This window comes from Micropterus dolomieu, linkage group LG16 (genome assembly GCF_021292245.1).
Source record: "Micropterus dolomieu isolate WLL.071019.BEF.003 ecotype Adirondacks linkage group LG16, ASM2129224v1, whole genome shotgun sequence".
In the NCBI taxonomy this organism is placed as follows: Eukaryota; Metazoa; Chordata; class Actinopteri; order Centrarchiformes; family Centrarchidae; genus Micropterus; species Micropterus dolomieu.
In genome coordinates, this window is record NC_060165.1 from 5,377,461 (window position 1) to 5,392,796 (window position 15,336).

At 41.7% G+C, this 15,336-nt stretch overlaps 1 protein-coding gene across 7 annotated transcripts in view; it reads left to right on the forward strand.

Annotated features, from left to right (window-relative positions):
• The window catches only part of nav3 (neuron navigator 3), a 375,602-nt gene that overhangs the window by 328,224 nt on the left and 32,042 nt on the right, over positions 1–15,336 (forward strand). For all 7 annotated transcript variants that reach the window (XM_046072613.1, XM_046072614.1, XM_046072615.1 and 4 more), the window contains 6 exons: positions 5,806–5,929; positions 7,504–7,813; positions 8,857–9,583; positions 10,811–11,236; positions 12,079–12,120; positions 14,475–14,632. In XM_046072613.1, the coding sequence (XP_045928569.1) occupies positions 5,806–5,929; positions 7,504–7,813; positions 8,857–9,583; positions 10,811–11,236; positions 12,079–12,120; positions 14,475–14,632 (1,787 nt within the window). The remainder of the gene's footprint in view (positions 1–5,805; positions 5,930–7,503; positions 7,814–8,856; positions 9,584–10,810; positions 11,237–12,078; positions 12,121–14,474; positions 14,633–15,336) is intronic.

Sequence of the window (15,336 nt, forward strand, 5' to 3'; positions counted from 1 at the left end):
GTTTTGTTATGTAACCTGTCCTCTAAATGCAAGTAAGTGTTGCATTCCTACATCTGTAGACAACCCATCTTCACTTACTTCAACACTATTCCCCCCAAATATGTATCAAGCTCCTTATCAGAATCTCATTAATCTCCATGATATAATGAAATCACTTGTGTTATCCTTTGTTCATGCTGCCAATAGCATTTTCTCCTCTGGGCCGTTGAAAGAACAAGACCTTGTGTATTGAATACTGCATGAGACAATGTTTGCATGGTTGAGTGGAGCCATAGCGGTGCACTCAAAGCATGGGAGCAGCTAAAGGCTGCATCACGGCAGGCAAAATCAAGGATTTGCAAAATAATCTGCAAAGAAATTAAGACATTTGGAAAGGTAGAAATACATTTTCATCCTCATGATATTCACTCTTCTATGTGGTGATGTTGCGTCTTCACACCTGGTAGGCAGCATCTGACGAGGAAGAGGAGAGTTATTCTTATAGTCTTTGGTTGCTGAGATTTCCACAATAGGTCCAGGGGTTTGGGAAACAGGTCATACCTTTTAGCACTTGTTATCATACAGTTCTGTACCACCACTGTTGTACGCGAAGTGATACAAAGTTACACTATGTAAGATGTTACCATCTAAGGCATCACAGTTGTGTTTGTCCAATGAACAGAACTATCCAAGAAGAGCCAGAGGAAACAGAGCGTATTTTCAGATGGATTCTGAGGGGAGACGTTGACTTGTTTTGTGCCATCTGCCCATTTCACTGCCTCGCTTATGAAACATGGGAGAGAAGCCAATATCCTCCACAGCAGTCTCCTCTCAAGCATTCTGCTCTGTACGTAGTTGCTCATTGTTAATTTAAGAAGTTATGACACAAAAGTCCGGCTCGCCCACCCTCGCTGCAGGGTTATTGAGTTTGGCTGTGCAATTTCTGAGGACAGCTGCCCCCCCCCCCCTTCCCTGTGTTGATGTGCATGTGACAGCGTGCAGGTCTGAGGGGAGGAGCTCGGTCAGCCACAGTTCTGCTCTTTCTGAGCAATCAGAGCTGATCCAGGGAGTCGGCCCGATGAAATATTCAGCCCGTTACAGTCAGGCTAGCTCTCAGGAGAAGGAGCGCTGTATTTATGTTTTCCCTTTGTTTTTATCAAGCCTTTATACCAGGAAACTCCTCAGAGCACGGATGCTCTCTGTCAGCAGTCCCCAGCGTCCCATTCATACAGACAAAACACAGAGCAGCTGGGGCTATGAAGGTGCGATCATAAAGGTTTATCCAGCCCCATCTGCAGGGTTTATGGAGCTGTTGATCAATATTGATGATTCGACTATTACCTCAATGTGTGCAGAGGTATCTGGCTCTTTGTAGTTTGCGATACGAGTTTCAGTGTGCTCCCTATTCTTTGCAAAAGGGAGCTGGTGCCACTGGATGGAATGAGCTACCTTCTTTATTTTAAAAAGTAGTCTTTTCTGGGTGTCTATGACACTTTTGACCTTGTCTGCTGTCAGTTTTCTAGTTCTTTAGTTCATATTTTGCGATATATTTTAAAATCATGTAAGTTCAAGTTCAGTCCTGGTTGATACGCCGATACTTGTGGACACTGGTGGTAACAGCAAGTGCGGTTTACTAAAACAGGTCACCAGGGGGGAGCAAACGCTCGTTGAGCAGCTACTTCTCACGAAACACGACAGAATAGCAACAGGGTGCGTCCAAACAAACATTTTTACAAAGAAGTCAGTCAACAATCAGCCGTTTTCAGTCATATTACAAGCAACAGCGATATGATTTCATCCCGCAGGGCACAGTAAACTTGGCTACCTTGCTGAGGAGTTGGAGCTTTCATGTGCTCTTCATCTAACAGCTCACTGTGGCTGCTCCCGACTTTTCCACTGCTCCCTGCAACATTTAAAACTGATCCACTGTCAAGACATGCCTAAAATATCTGTATTCTTATTTTCTAGAAACATTTTTAATGAACTGTCAGGGTCAAGGGGACAAAGGCTTTGCATTTCCTGTGAATGCATCACAGTAGTTGAGCAGCAGCTGATTGATACAGCTGTAGGAGAGTGACAAGTAAACAGTAAGGCTGATTACGTGCTGTATCATTGCTGACCATAAATGGTGTCAAAAATGAAGCTTGAATTTATGGAAATCTTTAATATGAAACCCTGAATGCCTGTCTCCGTCTTAATCATTTTTTTTTTACACATATATTCTAAATAAAAAAAACAAAGATGAATTACTTAAAGCTAGCTTGCCCTCTAGCTCTGTAGTATCATCTGTCGAGGGGAACATGTTCACAACCTCTTCGTGTGTGTTTCTTGTAGATTGCCTTTCCATCCAGCAAGTTAGTTTTGCTTTTTAGTCTGTTCCATTGTACTAACTCAGTTTGTTTAATAATGTGAATTCGCTTGTAGAATTACATTTACAGAAGTGAATGCAGAATCTAAAGAGCATCTTTACTTTGTGACTCTAACAGCTATTCACTGTCATTATGACAATTAAGTAAGAGTTACCCAAGAAATAGTTTGAATCATATTACCCACAGTTCAGACTAAGTCTCCAGAAGGGAGATTTTCAATATTGTATTAGAGAGGCCACCCTGGGAGAGAAGAGCGATATGTTGCAGTCAGGGGAAGCGGCACAGGATTATTCTCATGCTTTCATAAGAATTGGAAGTCAGTGAGCTTCTTCACAGCCATCTGCTTCTGCTTTCTCATATTGTGATGATAGACTCCATGGCTAACCATCCTCTCACTGCCGTTTCGTCATTCCTCTTTTTGTATTCCCCGTGTAAATGTGCAGCACTTCATGTTATCAAGCTCAATTTGTCTCAGTTTGGGGGAAATTAATAGTGATGTGGGAAAAGTAAACCATTTCTCACTTTAAAAGAAGCTTGACTGATATTTGAGATGTGCAATTAGGCATAAGGAGCAATTAGCACTCCAGAAAGACCACCTGTGTCTTTGATCTCTCCTAAAATTCTCTTCGCCTCTCTGTCTTACATCTCTTTCATGCTCTCAGAACCAGTACACAAAAAAAATGGAGTTGTACTTATACAGATTACAGAGGAAGGACAAAACCTGTGTTTTGGAGTGCAGCCAAGTCACTTTAGACTGATTCATTTTGTTGCGAGCATTAAATTTGGCTCTGTCTGCCCTTGTTGTCTGTCACACACTGAAAGCTGGTCTCACAGGAAGCTGCAGAGTGCACTCCAACTCCCCTGTCACCTTTGAGGAAAGTAAAGCTGAGCTGAGGGATAACTTTAAATCAGATTGTCAAGGTGACCCGGCAGCTCCTGTCACCGCCGAAATTTAAAGAGCCAACACCAACTGCACATTTAACCCTGACACTCGGAGATATTCCTCAACTTGCTGTTGTCTTCTTTGAACAAGTCAGAAGCAGTCAGCTGCTGTCATATGGCGGCGCCCTCCATTCAAAACAAAGCCACGCAGCAAAGACGGGCTTAAGTGCAGATGTGAGGAAATGATTAGAGGGAAACAAACCAGTCATGTTTCAAAGGCATCGATTTCCACAGGCTCTGTTTGCAAGAGCCCGGTGTTTGCAGAGACACACTGCCTCAAACACTCGGTTTGACTTCTGTTTGATATCAGAGCTCCACTCACAGCAGCCTCTTTTCTATAAAAGAACTGCAGTAAAGCTGTAGATACACAACAGCAAAGCTCAGAATGACAGAATGACAGCAAGGATGCCATTTATGTTTTTGTATGACAAGCTGCTTCATGCTTTAAACATCCATTTCTGAGACGCTTTCCCGATAATGGCTTTGAATTGCAGGAAATGAAATCTCAAAATGAGCGAATAAGGATGGCAAAATAAAAAAATTCAATAACACAAAGGCCTGTTTTCTTTTACCTTTTATTTTTTCATGGTTTGTTCTTTTCCAAATATGTTTTTTTTTTGCCACTTGGCGACACAGAGACTTCCAGAAATGGGATGTTTTATTTTCTCAGCCTAATATTCTGCATAATTTGTATTAAAATAAAATATTACATACAGTGTTAATATCCCATCCTAAAGCAAAGTCTGCATTTTTTATTTTTATGCAGTTATGGGTCATAGACCCGGTCAGATTTTGACTGTGAAGATAAATGCTGCTCATTCTACATCTGTCATAAGAGCAAATCAATTTCGCACTGCACCAGTGGACAACTGGGTTGTCTGCTCTGCACTACATAAATTACAGACTTTTTACAGGTGTCAGGTGAATATAGATAGACCGTCTATTCTAGCAACAGCCCTTTACATCTCCACAGAAAGAGGTTCCTTAACATTTATCATTCTGTGAAGAAGTTTGCTTTTTTCATTGTCATAACTATTAACACTCTATTTAATAAAAGGATGCAATAAACTAACTTTTTTCTTAAGCTTAAGAACTCTTATGGGTTTTGATTTGCTGAACAAACTTCAGAAAATCAATAATGTCATTATCTTCCGGACAGCTACTGTACACGTCCGCACATCTCCAGCTCGCCCACATTTCCCTCCCTTCCTCCTTTGTGAGCCTTTTAAAAAATGAGTCATTATTCTCTCATTTTCAGCCTGCCTTCAGGTTTCATGCCGTCTGCCATGAATTATAGATAGCAAGCCTGAATTGACTTGCTGGAAAAAGTGTTATTAGCTTCTGGAAGTTGTTTCAGATTTTTACTTTTAAAATAAAATTCAAATGCAGGGTGTGTTTGGGCTCTGTCAGACTGAAAATTCAAACAAAAGTCATTGTGGCTGTTGACAAAGACAATTGTTGGCTATTTTGTATAAATTGTTGGCCGTTTGTTCATATTCATTGTCACCTCTGTGTGTGTGTGTGTGTCTGTGTGTGTGTGTGTGTGTGTGTCTAATAGTAAGATTTTTTTAAACTACACAGACACACACACAGGAGACATAAACACACATAAACGCCTATGCAGATGAGACTTGACATGTTGGCATGGAAACCAATTAGTATTTGTGGGTGTGTCCATACTGTACAAGCGTCTATGTGAGCTTGCTGACATTTCATTGTGTGTGTGTGTGTGTGTGTGTGTGTGTGTGTGTGTGTGTGTGTGAGAGAGAGATAGTTAGAGAGAGGACAATGAAAGAGAAGAAGAGCTAATAAATTATTATTGAAGGTGATTTATTGTGTCTGATAGCTGAAAATGGGTTTGCAGATTAGAGAAACATATTGCAGGAGTTTTCAGGGCTGTAATTCGGTTGTAATTAAACAGAGTGTGTGTGGAAATGATCGCTGTTCGATCCATACGCTCCTCACTGAGGGGGCTCTTGGTGTCTGTCAGCCTTCAACAACAGCTAAGTAATCACAGCTCTAATGAAGATCCTTTTATTCCTCCACATACTCAGAGTTAATGAGAAGCTTAACGATTAATGAGGCGATGCCTTCTTTTTTTTTCCTCTCAAAAAATAACTCAAATACCCACGAATCAGTGGGGCCCAAAAAAAGGAGCACAGCTGTTTGAAGAGACAAATTTGGCAATTACTAATGATCTACAAGCCTGTTAGCCTAGCTGGTGATTGGAAACTGAGAAAATTGAACGTGTTCTTCATTCCATGTCTTTTTTTCTGCAATCCTTCAGTGATATTTAGGACAAAGTTTTAATTGGAGTATGATGATGATGATGACAGATGGATTGCAGGCTGTGTGCTTGTTAGTGGAGCTCTGCTGTGTAAGGTCAGAAGAATAACGCTCCACAGCTATTACACCTGCTACTTAACTAACTAACTACTTAAACTAGAAGGCTCCAAATCAAAACTCAACTCTGACCTTACCGACTTCCTTCTCCTCCCTTCCTCTCCTCCTGTAGTTGGGACGACAGTAGCTCGGTAAGCAGCGGCTTGAGCGACACGTTGGACAACATCAGTACGGATGATCTGAACACCCCCGCCTACTCAGCTGTCAGCTCATCACGCAAAAGCAAGGGAGTGCAGGTAAGGACACAAGCATTATCAATTTATACTATACAATTTATATCTGGTATCTGTGGTAAACATGGTAAATATTTTACATGCTAAACATCAGCATGTAAGCATGTTACAATGCTAGTGTTAGCATTTAGCTCAAAGCACCAGCAAGTACAGCCTCACAGAGGATGTATTTGCCTTTCAGTAGCTTGTAGGTGGAGTTAATCAATACCAGTGGTACAGTGATACCTTCCTAGCCGGAACTTGTTTTCTGCCATATTTATATAACTAAAAGGCCACTTCTCTTATTTTACATGTGAAGTTCAGTTTACTCTTCACAAAACATTCCTACACTTTTTCCTTATCAAACTGAAACCGTCCACCTTCTTCTGAATTCAACTTTCTCTCTTTTCCTGAACTCATTGCCTTGGTAACTCATCTTAAAACACACTTCATTCAAACTCAACAGAAGCAAAATTAAAACTCACCAAAACCATCGTGGTTAGTCTTTCCACTGTTCCAACAATCACCCAACTCTGGTTTGGTCGAAATAAACTCTTATTCACCAAGTTGTGATGATATTCTGGCCCGACACACTCTCTGATACTTAACCTCCCTCCTGATTCTCTCCCGCTTAATACCTCTCCTGCCCCCCACAGTGTACCTTTAATGAAAGATGCTGTTGAGTTGCCTAGTGGAAAATGCAGGTAGTGTTTTTGTAGCTTGACCCAGACTAGGTAATATAGTCAGGACATGTTAGCAATTTTGACCATTCTTTCTTTAATCTGTCTCTTGTAAGTCCCTCATCTTTAACTTTCAGTTTAACACAAACATGAAAGGGAAAGTATTCAAAGCATACTATATAATAAATTCTATTGGCAGATCTGGCTAAATTTGTTGAAATGCGGCGTTATAAGCGTGCTGGTTTAGCATGAAATCAAGGCTAGTCTGAATGAGAGCTCTGAAATCACAGCTGAGGGAATTAGCTGCAGACTGAAGTCCACCCCTCGGCGCTCCTCACAGGCTTTTGCTGTATTCTGCCAAGTATCTTTGGCCTCTCATGAAATACTCAACAGACTGGGCTCTTAAGAGACTCTAGTGTTGCTAGGGAGACTGGCCATCTGTCAAGGTAGGCTAGTTATCACTGCTGTGTGTGTTTGTGTGGGTGTGTTTGCATGCGTCCCAAAAGAGGAGATCTGGACATGGATGACTCCAAAGATAGCTACAACTTAACACACAGACACACACCCTGCTGCTCTGTTGGTGCAGAGACTTATATCTCTTTGTGGTGGATGTGTGTTTAAATAAAACTTCTTAAAGGATACTACCAGAGCTTTAGTATGTTTGAGATTATTAACTGCAAAAAAACAATACATGACATCGAATTTATCTTCATTATGTCAAGAAGATGACTGAAATACCTTTAAATTGCTTGAAATTGGTAAATATTGTGCATTTATGTTGCCTGCATGTCAACATTACACTTTTATTACATGGTACTGTAGTGGTGACTTTAGGAAACCGCAGTTTCATGATTTTACCGATCCGTCTATTAATATCTTTATGTGCTTTCTTTGGCACCCACCACCTTCACCCTCCAGTCCCAGCGAGGAGGCAGGTCCAAGCATGCAGAGCAGGAGGTGAGCAGCAGCTGGGCCGGAGCCGAGGACCTGAAGAAGGTGGAGGAGGAGCTGGACGCAAGCATGGACCCCGGCAGCGGCTCCTCCCGCTGGAAGCCTTCCGCATCCTCCTCTTCATCTCAAGCCCAGGGCCAGTACGAGGACGCCGGCCAGAAAGCCGCTGCGCTGGCCCAGATGTCCCAGACGGGCTCATGGAGGAGGGGCATGACGGCCCAGGTGGGCATTACTCCACCCAGGAGCAAGGGTACCTCTGCTGCCCTCAAAACACCAGGTAGGAGATGCAACACATTGTCTTTTATCTTTAAACAAACGTGATCGGTAGAAATGCAGTAGGACACTCGGTGTGTAGTGGGTATTTTTTATTGACACAAGATGCATCAGTGAAAAACAGTTGACACGTATTATATTTATTTCTATATAATGATACAGGTAGTGAAACAAAATGTGCAAAATGTCCATGTTTAATTTTAAAAAGGATAATTTGTAGTGTGTTTGAGCTTGTTTTCCTTTCAGATTAAATAATGATAATTATTTATGATCTCAGCCAACAACCCAACAACTTAGAAACTCACCTAGAGAAACTTAAACCCCCTATACAGACACCAACAGATGCATTTCCTAAAGCAAATAATGTTTTGGAACAATTTTTATCAGCTCTATAATGACATGACATCGTGGTAACTCATTAAGACCTTCTATTGGACACAACAGACATTTGATTGATCATAGTAGTAAAAGCCACAGGTGTCACTAATAACATTAGCGATGGCGCCATTCTATTCAAGTTCCAGTAAACCGTGACAGCGTGAGCATGCACAATACCAGCAGCATGAGAGGGAAGCAGCTAAATGGCATTCGGTATTTTATTATTTAAACCTGTACTTTTTTTGTGGTATTTCAAAATGTCTTTAGTGAAAAAGGCCTGTAATGTGCTTCATTTATACACTACTATTTAATATAGGAAGAACATTTGGAGTTGGAACATTTTGGAATGAATTATGCGTTGCAGCAGATTTGTTGCCTCTGCCAAAAAAATATTTGATGAATTTTTTCACAGATACCTGATAGTGACTTTGCAGCTGCTCTCACATTTTCAGCCCACTCTGCAAGTTTAGCAGCCTTGTTGCAGACAAGTATTGGTTTTCAATGTAGCTGATCTGCAATAAACAGGCTGCTGGCTGTTGGCCAAAATGTGCACTAATTTGGCTTTTCCTGCTCTGTGGCACCACAGGTGATAAACAAGTGCTGGGCCAAGAATATGCCGAGGGTAATGTTTTTGTATTTGTGCTAATAAGTGTTTATGCAAATTGACAGGCAAAACCGATGATGCTAAGGCCTCTGAGAAGGGCAAGGCGCCTTCCAAGAGTTCAGCTGGCATCCAGCGCTCACCTTCAGATGCTGGGAAGAGTAGTGGAGATGAAGGTAAGAAACCTCCCTCTGGCATTGCACGCCCACCAACCACTGGTTCTTTTGGATACAAGAAAATCCCTGGTCCCACTGGTACCCTAATCACCTCCAGTGGTGCAACGCTCGCCAGCGGCTCAGCCACCCTGGGCAAGGCTCCCAAATCTTCAGCTGCCCTCGGCAAAGGCACAGGCATCGGTGGTGTGCGTAAGACCAGCCTTGATGGCTCACAGCCCCAGGATGACGGCGTTCTACTCAACTGCAGTGGCTCCAAATTGACCCTGCAGTACCGCTCTCTACCCAGACCTGCCAAATCCTCCAGTGGGGGCGCAGCAGGGCGCAGCGGGCATCGCTCCAGTTCCAGCAGCATCGACTCAAACGTTAGTGGCAAGTCAGCTGGAGGGGCAGCGACACAAGCGGGTGCCAAACGCAGGGACGGAAAAGTGGGCTCAGACCGCTCCAGTCCCATCTCCATTAACCAGACAGACAAGGAGAAAGTGGCGGTGTCAGACCAGGACACAACAGCAGGTCTGTCCACCTCCCCCAAGTCCAGCCCTACCTCCAGTTCAACAGGCCAATCAGGCCTCAGGCAGCCTGGCTCCAAGTACCCCGACATTGCTTCTCCTACGTTCCGCAGGTCAGACACACAAAACATGCCTACAGCTACTGTTCTGTCTTTGTCCCTCACCATGTGTGTTTCTACATGAATCAAACATTTCACCACATACTTCAGTCCCTTGATGAATACTAAAAAGATGATTTTTGCAGTACAGCACACATGCCTTTAGCTGCAATATAACTTTAAATCCTATTTTTAAAAGATTTACACGATCACATCATGATCACATCGACACATCTATTTCAGAATTTGAGCGTGTTTCCATTCATTATGATGAACTAATGTTTTCCTGATGCAGGCTGTTCCCCAGACTCCTGTAACAGATTTGGGCATTTATTGAAGACGTCATCTATAGTTGTGAAGTCTCACCGGGCAAAAATCTCATCTTTGTCAAATTTAGATATGTTTGGATGCACAAAATGAATAAAAAGACACTTAATACATCATATTTCAGCACCTTCATAGAAAAAATTGATTGAGCAAGTATAATCGGCTGCACAGCCAAGGAGTGCCATTACATAGATGAAATATATCTTTATCCCGAAGCTGATGGTCTGATGGCTTTTAATTCAGGTCAGGCAAATCTAGCTTAGCAGTCTTGATAAGAAGAGGAGACAGGAGTTTCACATCGGACAGGCGCTCCAATTGCTGACTCATTACGAGCATGAGTTCGGCAGGCGTGTCCAAACATCCACTCCATCCGATCTGTCAAGCCGACCCGTTTCATCTGCATGTCTTCAAGTTTTTTTTTTCCTCCTCCTATATATTTTACGTGATTGTAATGACAGACCGGGACAGGAGCAGTATCAGTAGCAAGCTGTCTGAGCATATGTGGGAGGCAAACAGAGTTCAGTGGCCTAACAGATTAGGTTCTTTAAAGTCACAGCGTTGAAACGGGCAAAGCTGTGAAAGCAGATGTGTCAATGTAAATTACTGAGAGTTCACAACTGAAACAAGGTGGAGTTTGCTGTGAGGGATAAATCTGTTTGGAAGTGTGCTGAGTATTTGATCTGTAGTTTAAAGTTTGTGTTTTTCACTCTACTGCACTGAGTTTCTTGATGGGTGTGACCAATGCAGTGATACAACTTCATATGCAATATGCATTAGACATTAACCTCAATGTAATCCACTTTCTCAACCCCAAAGTATTCCAAAGTCCTTCATTTTCCAGTATGGATCTTGCAGATGCTCATCACTTGTCCTTTGAGCATTTCTGAATGACTGCACCCACCTCTCTACCCCCAGATTGTTTGGCACCAAAGCCAGCAGCAAGGCCAGCTCTCCGGGCACGCCCGACTCTGGCAAGTGCCCCTCAATATTGGGCAGCCCCCACGGCACGCTGGCAAGGCAGGCCAGTCTGGACTCGCCCTCCTCTGGCACGGGGAGCCTGGGCAGCGCTGGCGGCCTGAGTGGTGGCAGCAGCCCACTGTATGGTAAAACCCCAGACCTGTGCACTGACTCCCCAGCTTCCAGCCCGGCCTCTGGCCTCTCCCTGCCCTCCAACGCTCGGCCCTGGCCTGCCTGTAGCTCGTCAGCTGGCAGCAAGGACACACTGAGCTGCCAAAGCATGACCAGTCTGCACACCAGCTCTGAGTCCATTGATCTGCCGATGGGCCACCACGGGCCCAAGGTTACACGAACCGGCAGTGTCAAGTCCACCCTGTCTGAAGGGTGAGTAACAGGGAATACGATTGGGATGAATCGTATTCATTGTTTCATTTGAGAACAGAGACAAAAAATGTATCCCTACCCTAAGATATAGAAATAAATGCAGAGGAAGTAATAAGAAGATGAATACATTCTCTCATCCAGCGCACAGCGTAGTTTAACTTTCTTTGTCTGGTGTGGTTTTGGTAATATCAAATCATTCATTAAAATTCTAAACTATATACATGCTGATTTTATATAGGTCAGTTTGGTCAGGACAGAAATGAAGCAGTCCTAATTTCAGTTTCCCCATTTTATCTCACAGCATCTTGCTGATAACTAATCATTTTCCAAAGTCTAACCCCTTTTATTACTCACTGACCCAACTGATCTGCAAACTTTTGCACTTAATGCCAATCTTATTGTTTCTGGGCTCACAGTCAAGACAGTATTATCGTGGGTCCAAAGCCATGCCAGAAAAAGTACCTTAATAAATTAAGACCATTTTAGACGCTCATTCCCACGAGGAGTCTTTATTGGGGTGTTTCCATTGTTTTGTCCACACACTGTGCATGCAGTACATCACAGAACGTAGAATAAACAGGGCACAAGTTTATTTTCCCCTACTAGGTTAGATGTATGTCTCAAAAATGAAACAATTGATTTAAATAATGCCTGTGGTTTATATTTGTTATCTGTTGTACTGTGATGCATTAGTAAAATCTTTGTTTTCTCCATTGTGTATGTCTTTGTGTATATGTCAAAAGTCAAGTTTGCAAAATGTTACCAAAGTCTTTTTCTTATTTATCATAAAAACAAATGTTTTCTGGTGTTCATCTAATTCACTCATCCTCTGTGTTTAACAGCATGCCTCTTGACAGAAACACGCTTCCCAAAAAGGGATTAAGGTACAACACATCTGCCTCCAGGATCCAATTCTCAACTGTTATTCTTTTATTCACTCATATAGATCATAAGTACACATTTGCATGAAAGTAATCATTCTGATATCAAGTGTGCATTCTGTGTTGTTGTACATGTTGTATAATGTGGCACCATAGCAGTGATTCCCAACCATGAAGACAATTGCTTGAGAATATGTGAAAATATGTTAAGAAGCTAAGCCAATTTGTATTCAAAAAAAAGAAAGAAATAAAACATAGTGTAGACTCAAATTGAGTAAGCTATAACAAGTTGCTTGCTAACTAGTTAGCTGCTAGATCTAAGTAGTGGATAAATGGTGGAATAGCTAAAGGTAACGGATACATGGTTGAATTATTTATCTAAAAGTAATAGATAAACAGGGAAAACAGTTAGCTTAAAGAAATTAACAAACAGTTAAAATGGTTAGCTTAAAGAAATTAACAAACAGTGAAAATAGTTAGCTTAAAGAAATGGTTGAACTGTTAAAATAGCTAAAAGTAGGCTAATGAATAAATAGTGCAATAGCAAAAAGTAATGGATACATGGTTGAATTATTTAGCTAAAGTAATAGTTGAAATAGTTGGATAAATGAGCTTAAAGTAATGGATAATCAGTTAAATAGTTTGCTTGAAGTAATGGATAAAAATTTGAATAGTTGGCTAAAAATATCTAGCACATTGTTTGTAAGTTGCTTTGGACATATGTGTCTGCCAAATGAACATAAAGTTATGTTAATGTAATAGATAAGTAGGATAGGTTAAACTAATTAGCTTAAAGTAATGGATAAATTGTTGAAGTAAACAAATTGTGATGTACTTGAGTTAATCTAACAGGGCTGTGGATGTACAACTGACAAAAAAGGTTGGGAACCACTGATTAATAGATTAGTAAATCTTATGATTATCTCATGCAGCATTCACACATTTTGGCACATGTCAGACTAGCTGTGGATTAAGATTTTTTGCAGAAGACTTTATGCAATACATGGCGCAAAGAAGAAATACAAAATATATTCTCATCTGTTCTCACATTTTTATCTTTTACCTTTTCTTTTACCTCCACAAATTGCTGTGGCACGAAGTGATGATCTGATTTTATACTACAGATTCTTTCATTCATTTTATAAGTGAGGCGAAAAATTTTAAGCCGTATGAATGCTGCCTCAGATGATCAGGCATGTGTCCGTCTGTTTGTATATCTGCTACTCCTTGTGCATCCTCATCTGATTCTCATCTTGTGCGCTGTTCAAAAAATGCAGCATACTCAGCCGCCATGACAGAGCAGTTCTTCCTCAGTTCCCCAAAATAGCCCAAACCTTCTGATAACATTTGCTCTGTTAGCCGAGGGGGAGAAGTAGAATGGATACTTTGAATTTAGCTGGGACTAAAGGGACTGAGACAGAAATGCCATAACCCCATTCATCACAGTGGCACAACCTCTGCAGGGAACCTCTCCAGTCAATTATACAGTACTGCTGCAGAGGGGTTTGGGTGGGGCAAGCTGGTTTCAAACCATTCTTTCATTTCATTGGCATATGGTGCTCATGCTCTTTTTGAGCCTAAATGCATAAATAAACTTAATGCCTGTTGGGTGCGATGTTCAGTGCAGACTGCAGTGTTTTCTTCTGAATGTTTTTTTTATCACAAATATTTATGGCAGTCTGTTCACATGTTTAAATTAGGCAGCATTTTTTGCCTGGTCTTTAGATTTTCTACAAGAGGAATTTGCCCCCTTTAGTCATGTTGGTCCGGCTTATGGGCATTTTGAAAAGTATACTGAGTCAAACACTGACCCTTGGGCGTTTCAGTGTGTTCCATTTCATCTCTAGTGAAGGAAGGAATGCTGCTGTGTCACACCATTCAACACGCTCTTAGACACCCAATCCCTTGTGGAGAGAATACGAAGCACAGACATGTCGGACTGGAGCAGGGTCAGATGTGACAAGCGTAGTAAAGGAATTGCAAGGAAGACAGCGCTGAAAAGGGATGAGTGCAAACTCAATTATCATCCTCAGAGGATTAAATATGGCCGATTGTCATGCCTTCGATAAGGGGGCCTTCTGTTGCTGAGCCACTTTGGAGCTGGGGGGGAGAAGAGATGAACAGCAGTGTGTTTGGCAGCTTTGAGCCAAAGCAGTATGTGTGTGTATATGACTATATGCTTGTAGATGCATGCATGTGAATACCTGAATCTGTGTGGCTGCATGTTTTTTTGCCATCTGCTCACATGCTTATATTGTGTAGCTGTGCACTCATGTCATCACCAAACCACTTCGCTGCTTGGACTTCCAAATATCTTTCTTTTTGCCTTGAGTTTATTGGGTGTTTCTGGGTTTCAGGTACCCTCCGTCCTCCCGACAGACGTCCCATGAGGAAGGGAAGGAGTGGTTGAGATCCCATTCAACAGGGGGCCTTCAGGACACAGGGAGCCAGTCCCCACTGTCTCCACCTGGAGCTTCCTGCACGACTACTGGAAAATACCACTACTCCAACCTGCGTGAGTCTATAGGAAAAATCTCAATTGTACCAAATGTGGAATAGATAGCTTGAATTATACTGAAGTATGTCCATAGGCAGGGTGTTTTGTATTTGCTCTCAGTGATTTTACTTGGCAGCAATTCTGATTTAGGTTAACTTAAAGTATAGCACAAATTAACCATATAGTAAAGCAAAAATCAGTGAAGTGCATGGCAGGGAGGCTGTGGCCCAGAAGGTACAGCAGGCAAGATGCTGCCTAAATTGCTCCCGATGGCTGTGTGTTAATGTTAATTTCTGAATGTGTGTGTATGGGTGAATTTGACGTAGTGTAAAGGAGTGTGTGTATAGAAGACCAGAAAGGCACTGTACAAGTACAGGCTAGCTTTACCAAAATCTGAAAGCCTGAATTCAAATATTGCACACATAAAGAAATCAACAAGGGAAAGGAAAAGATGAATACCAAGGTAGCTAAAGCCAAATGGTCCAGATGTACTTTTTTAGTGACTTGTTGCACATGGGCAGTGTTCACAAATCAGTTATTTTAAGGTTTAGAAGAAAATTGGTTTAGCAAATTTGCTGAGTCAGTTTGATCCAGCAAGAGAAAATTCATTTTCAAATTCAAATTCAGCTTTGAATATTAGTGTGTTACTCTACTGTAATATTTTCTATATTATATGCATACTTACTATGCATACATACTGTAGTTCCTGCATTCTCATCTTT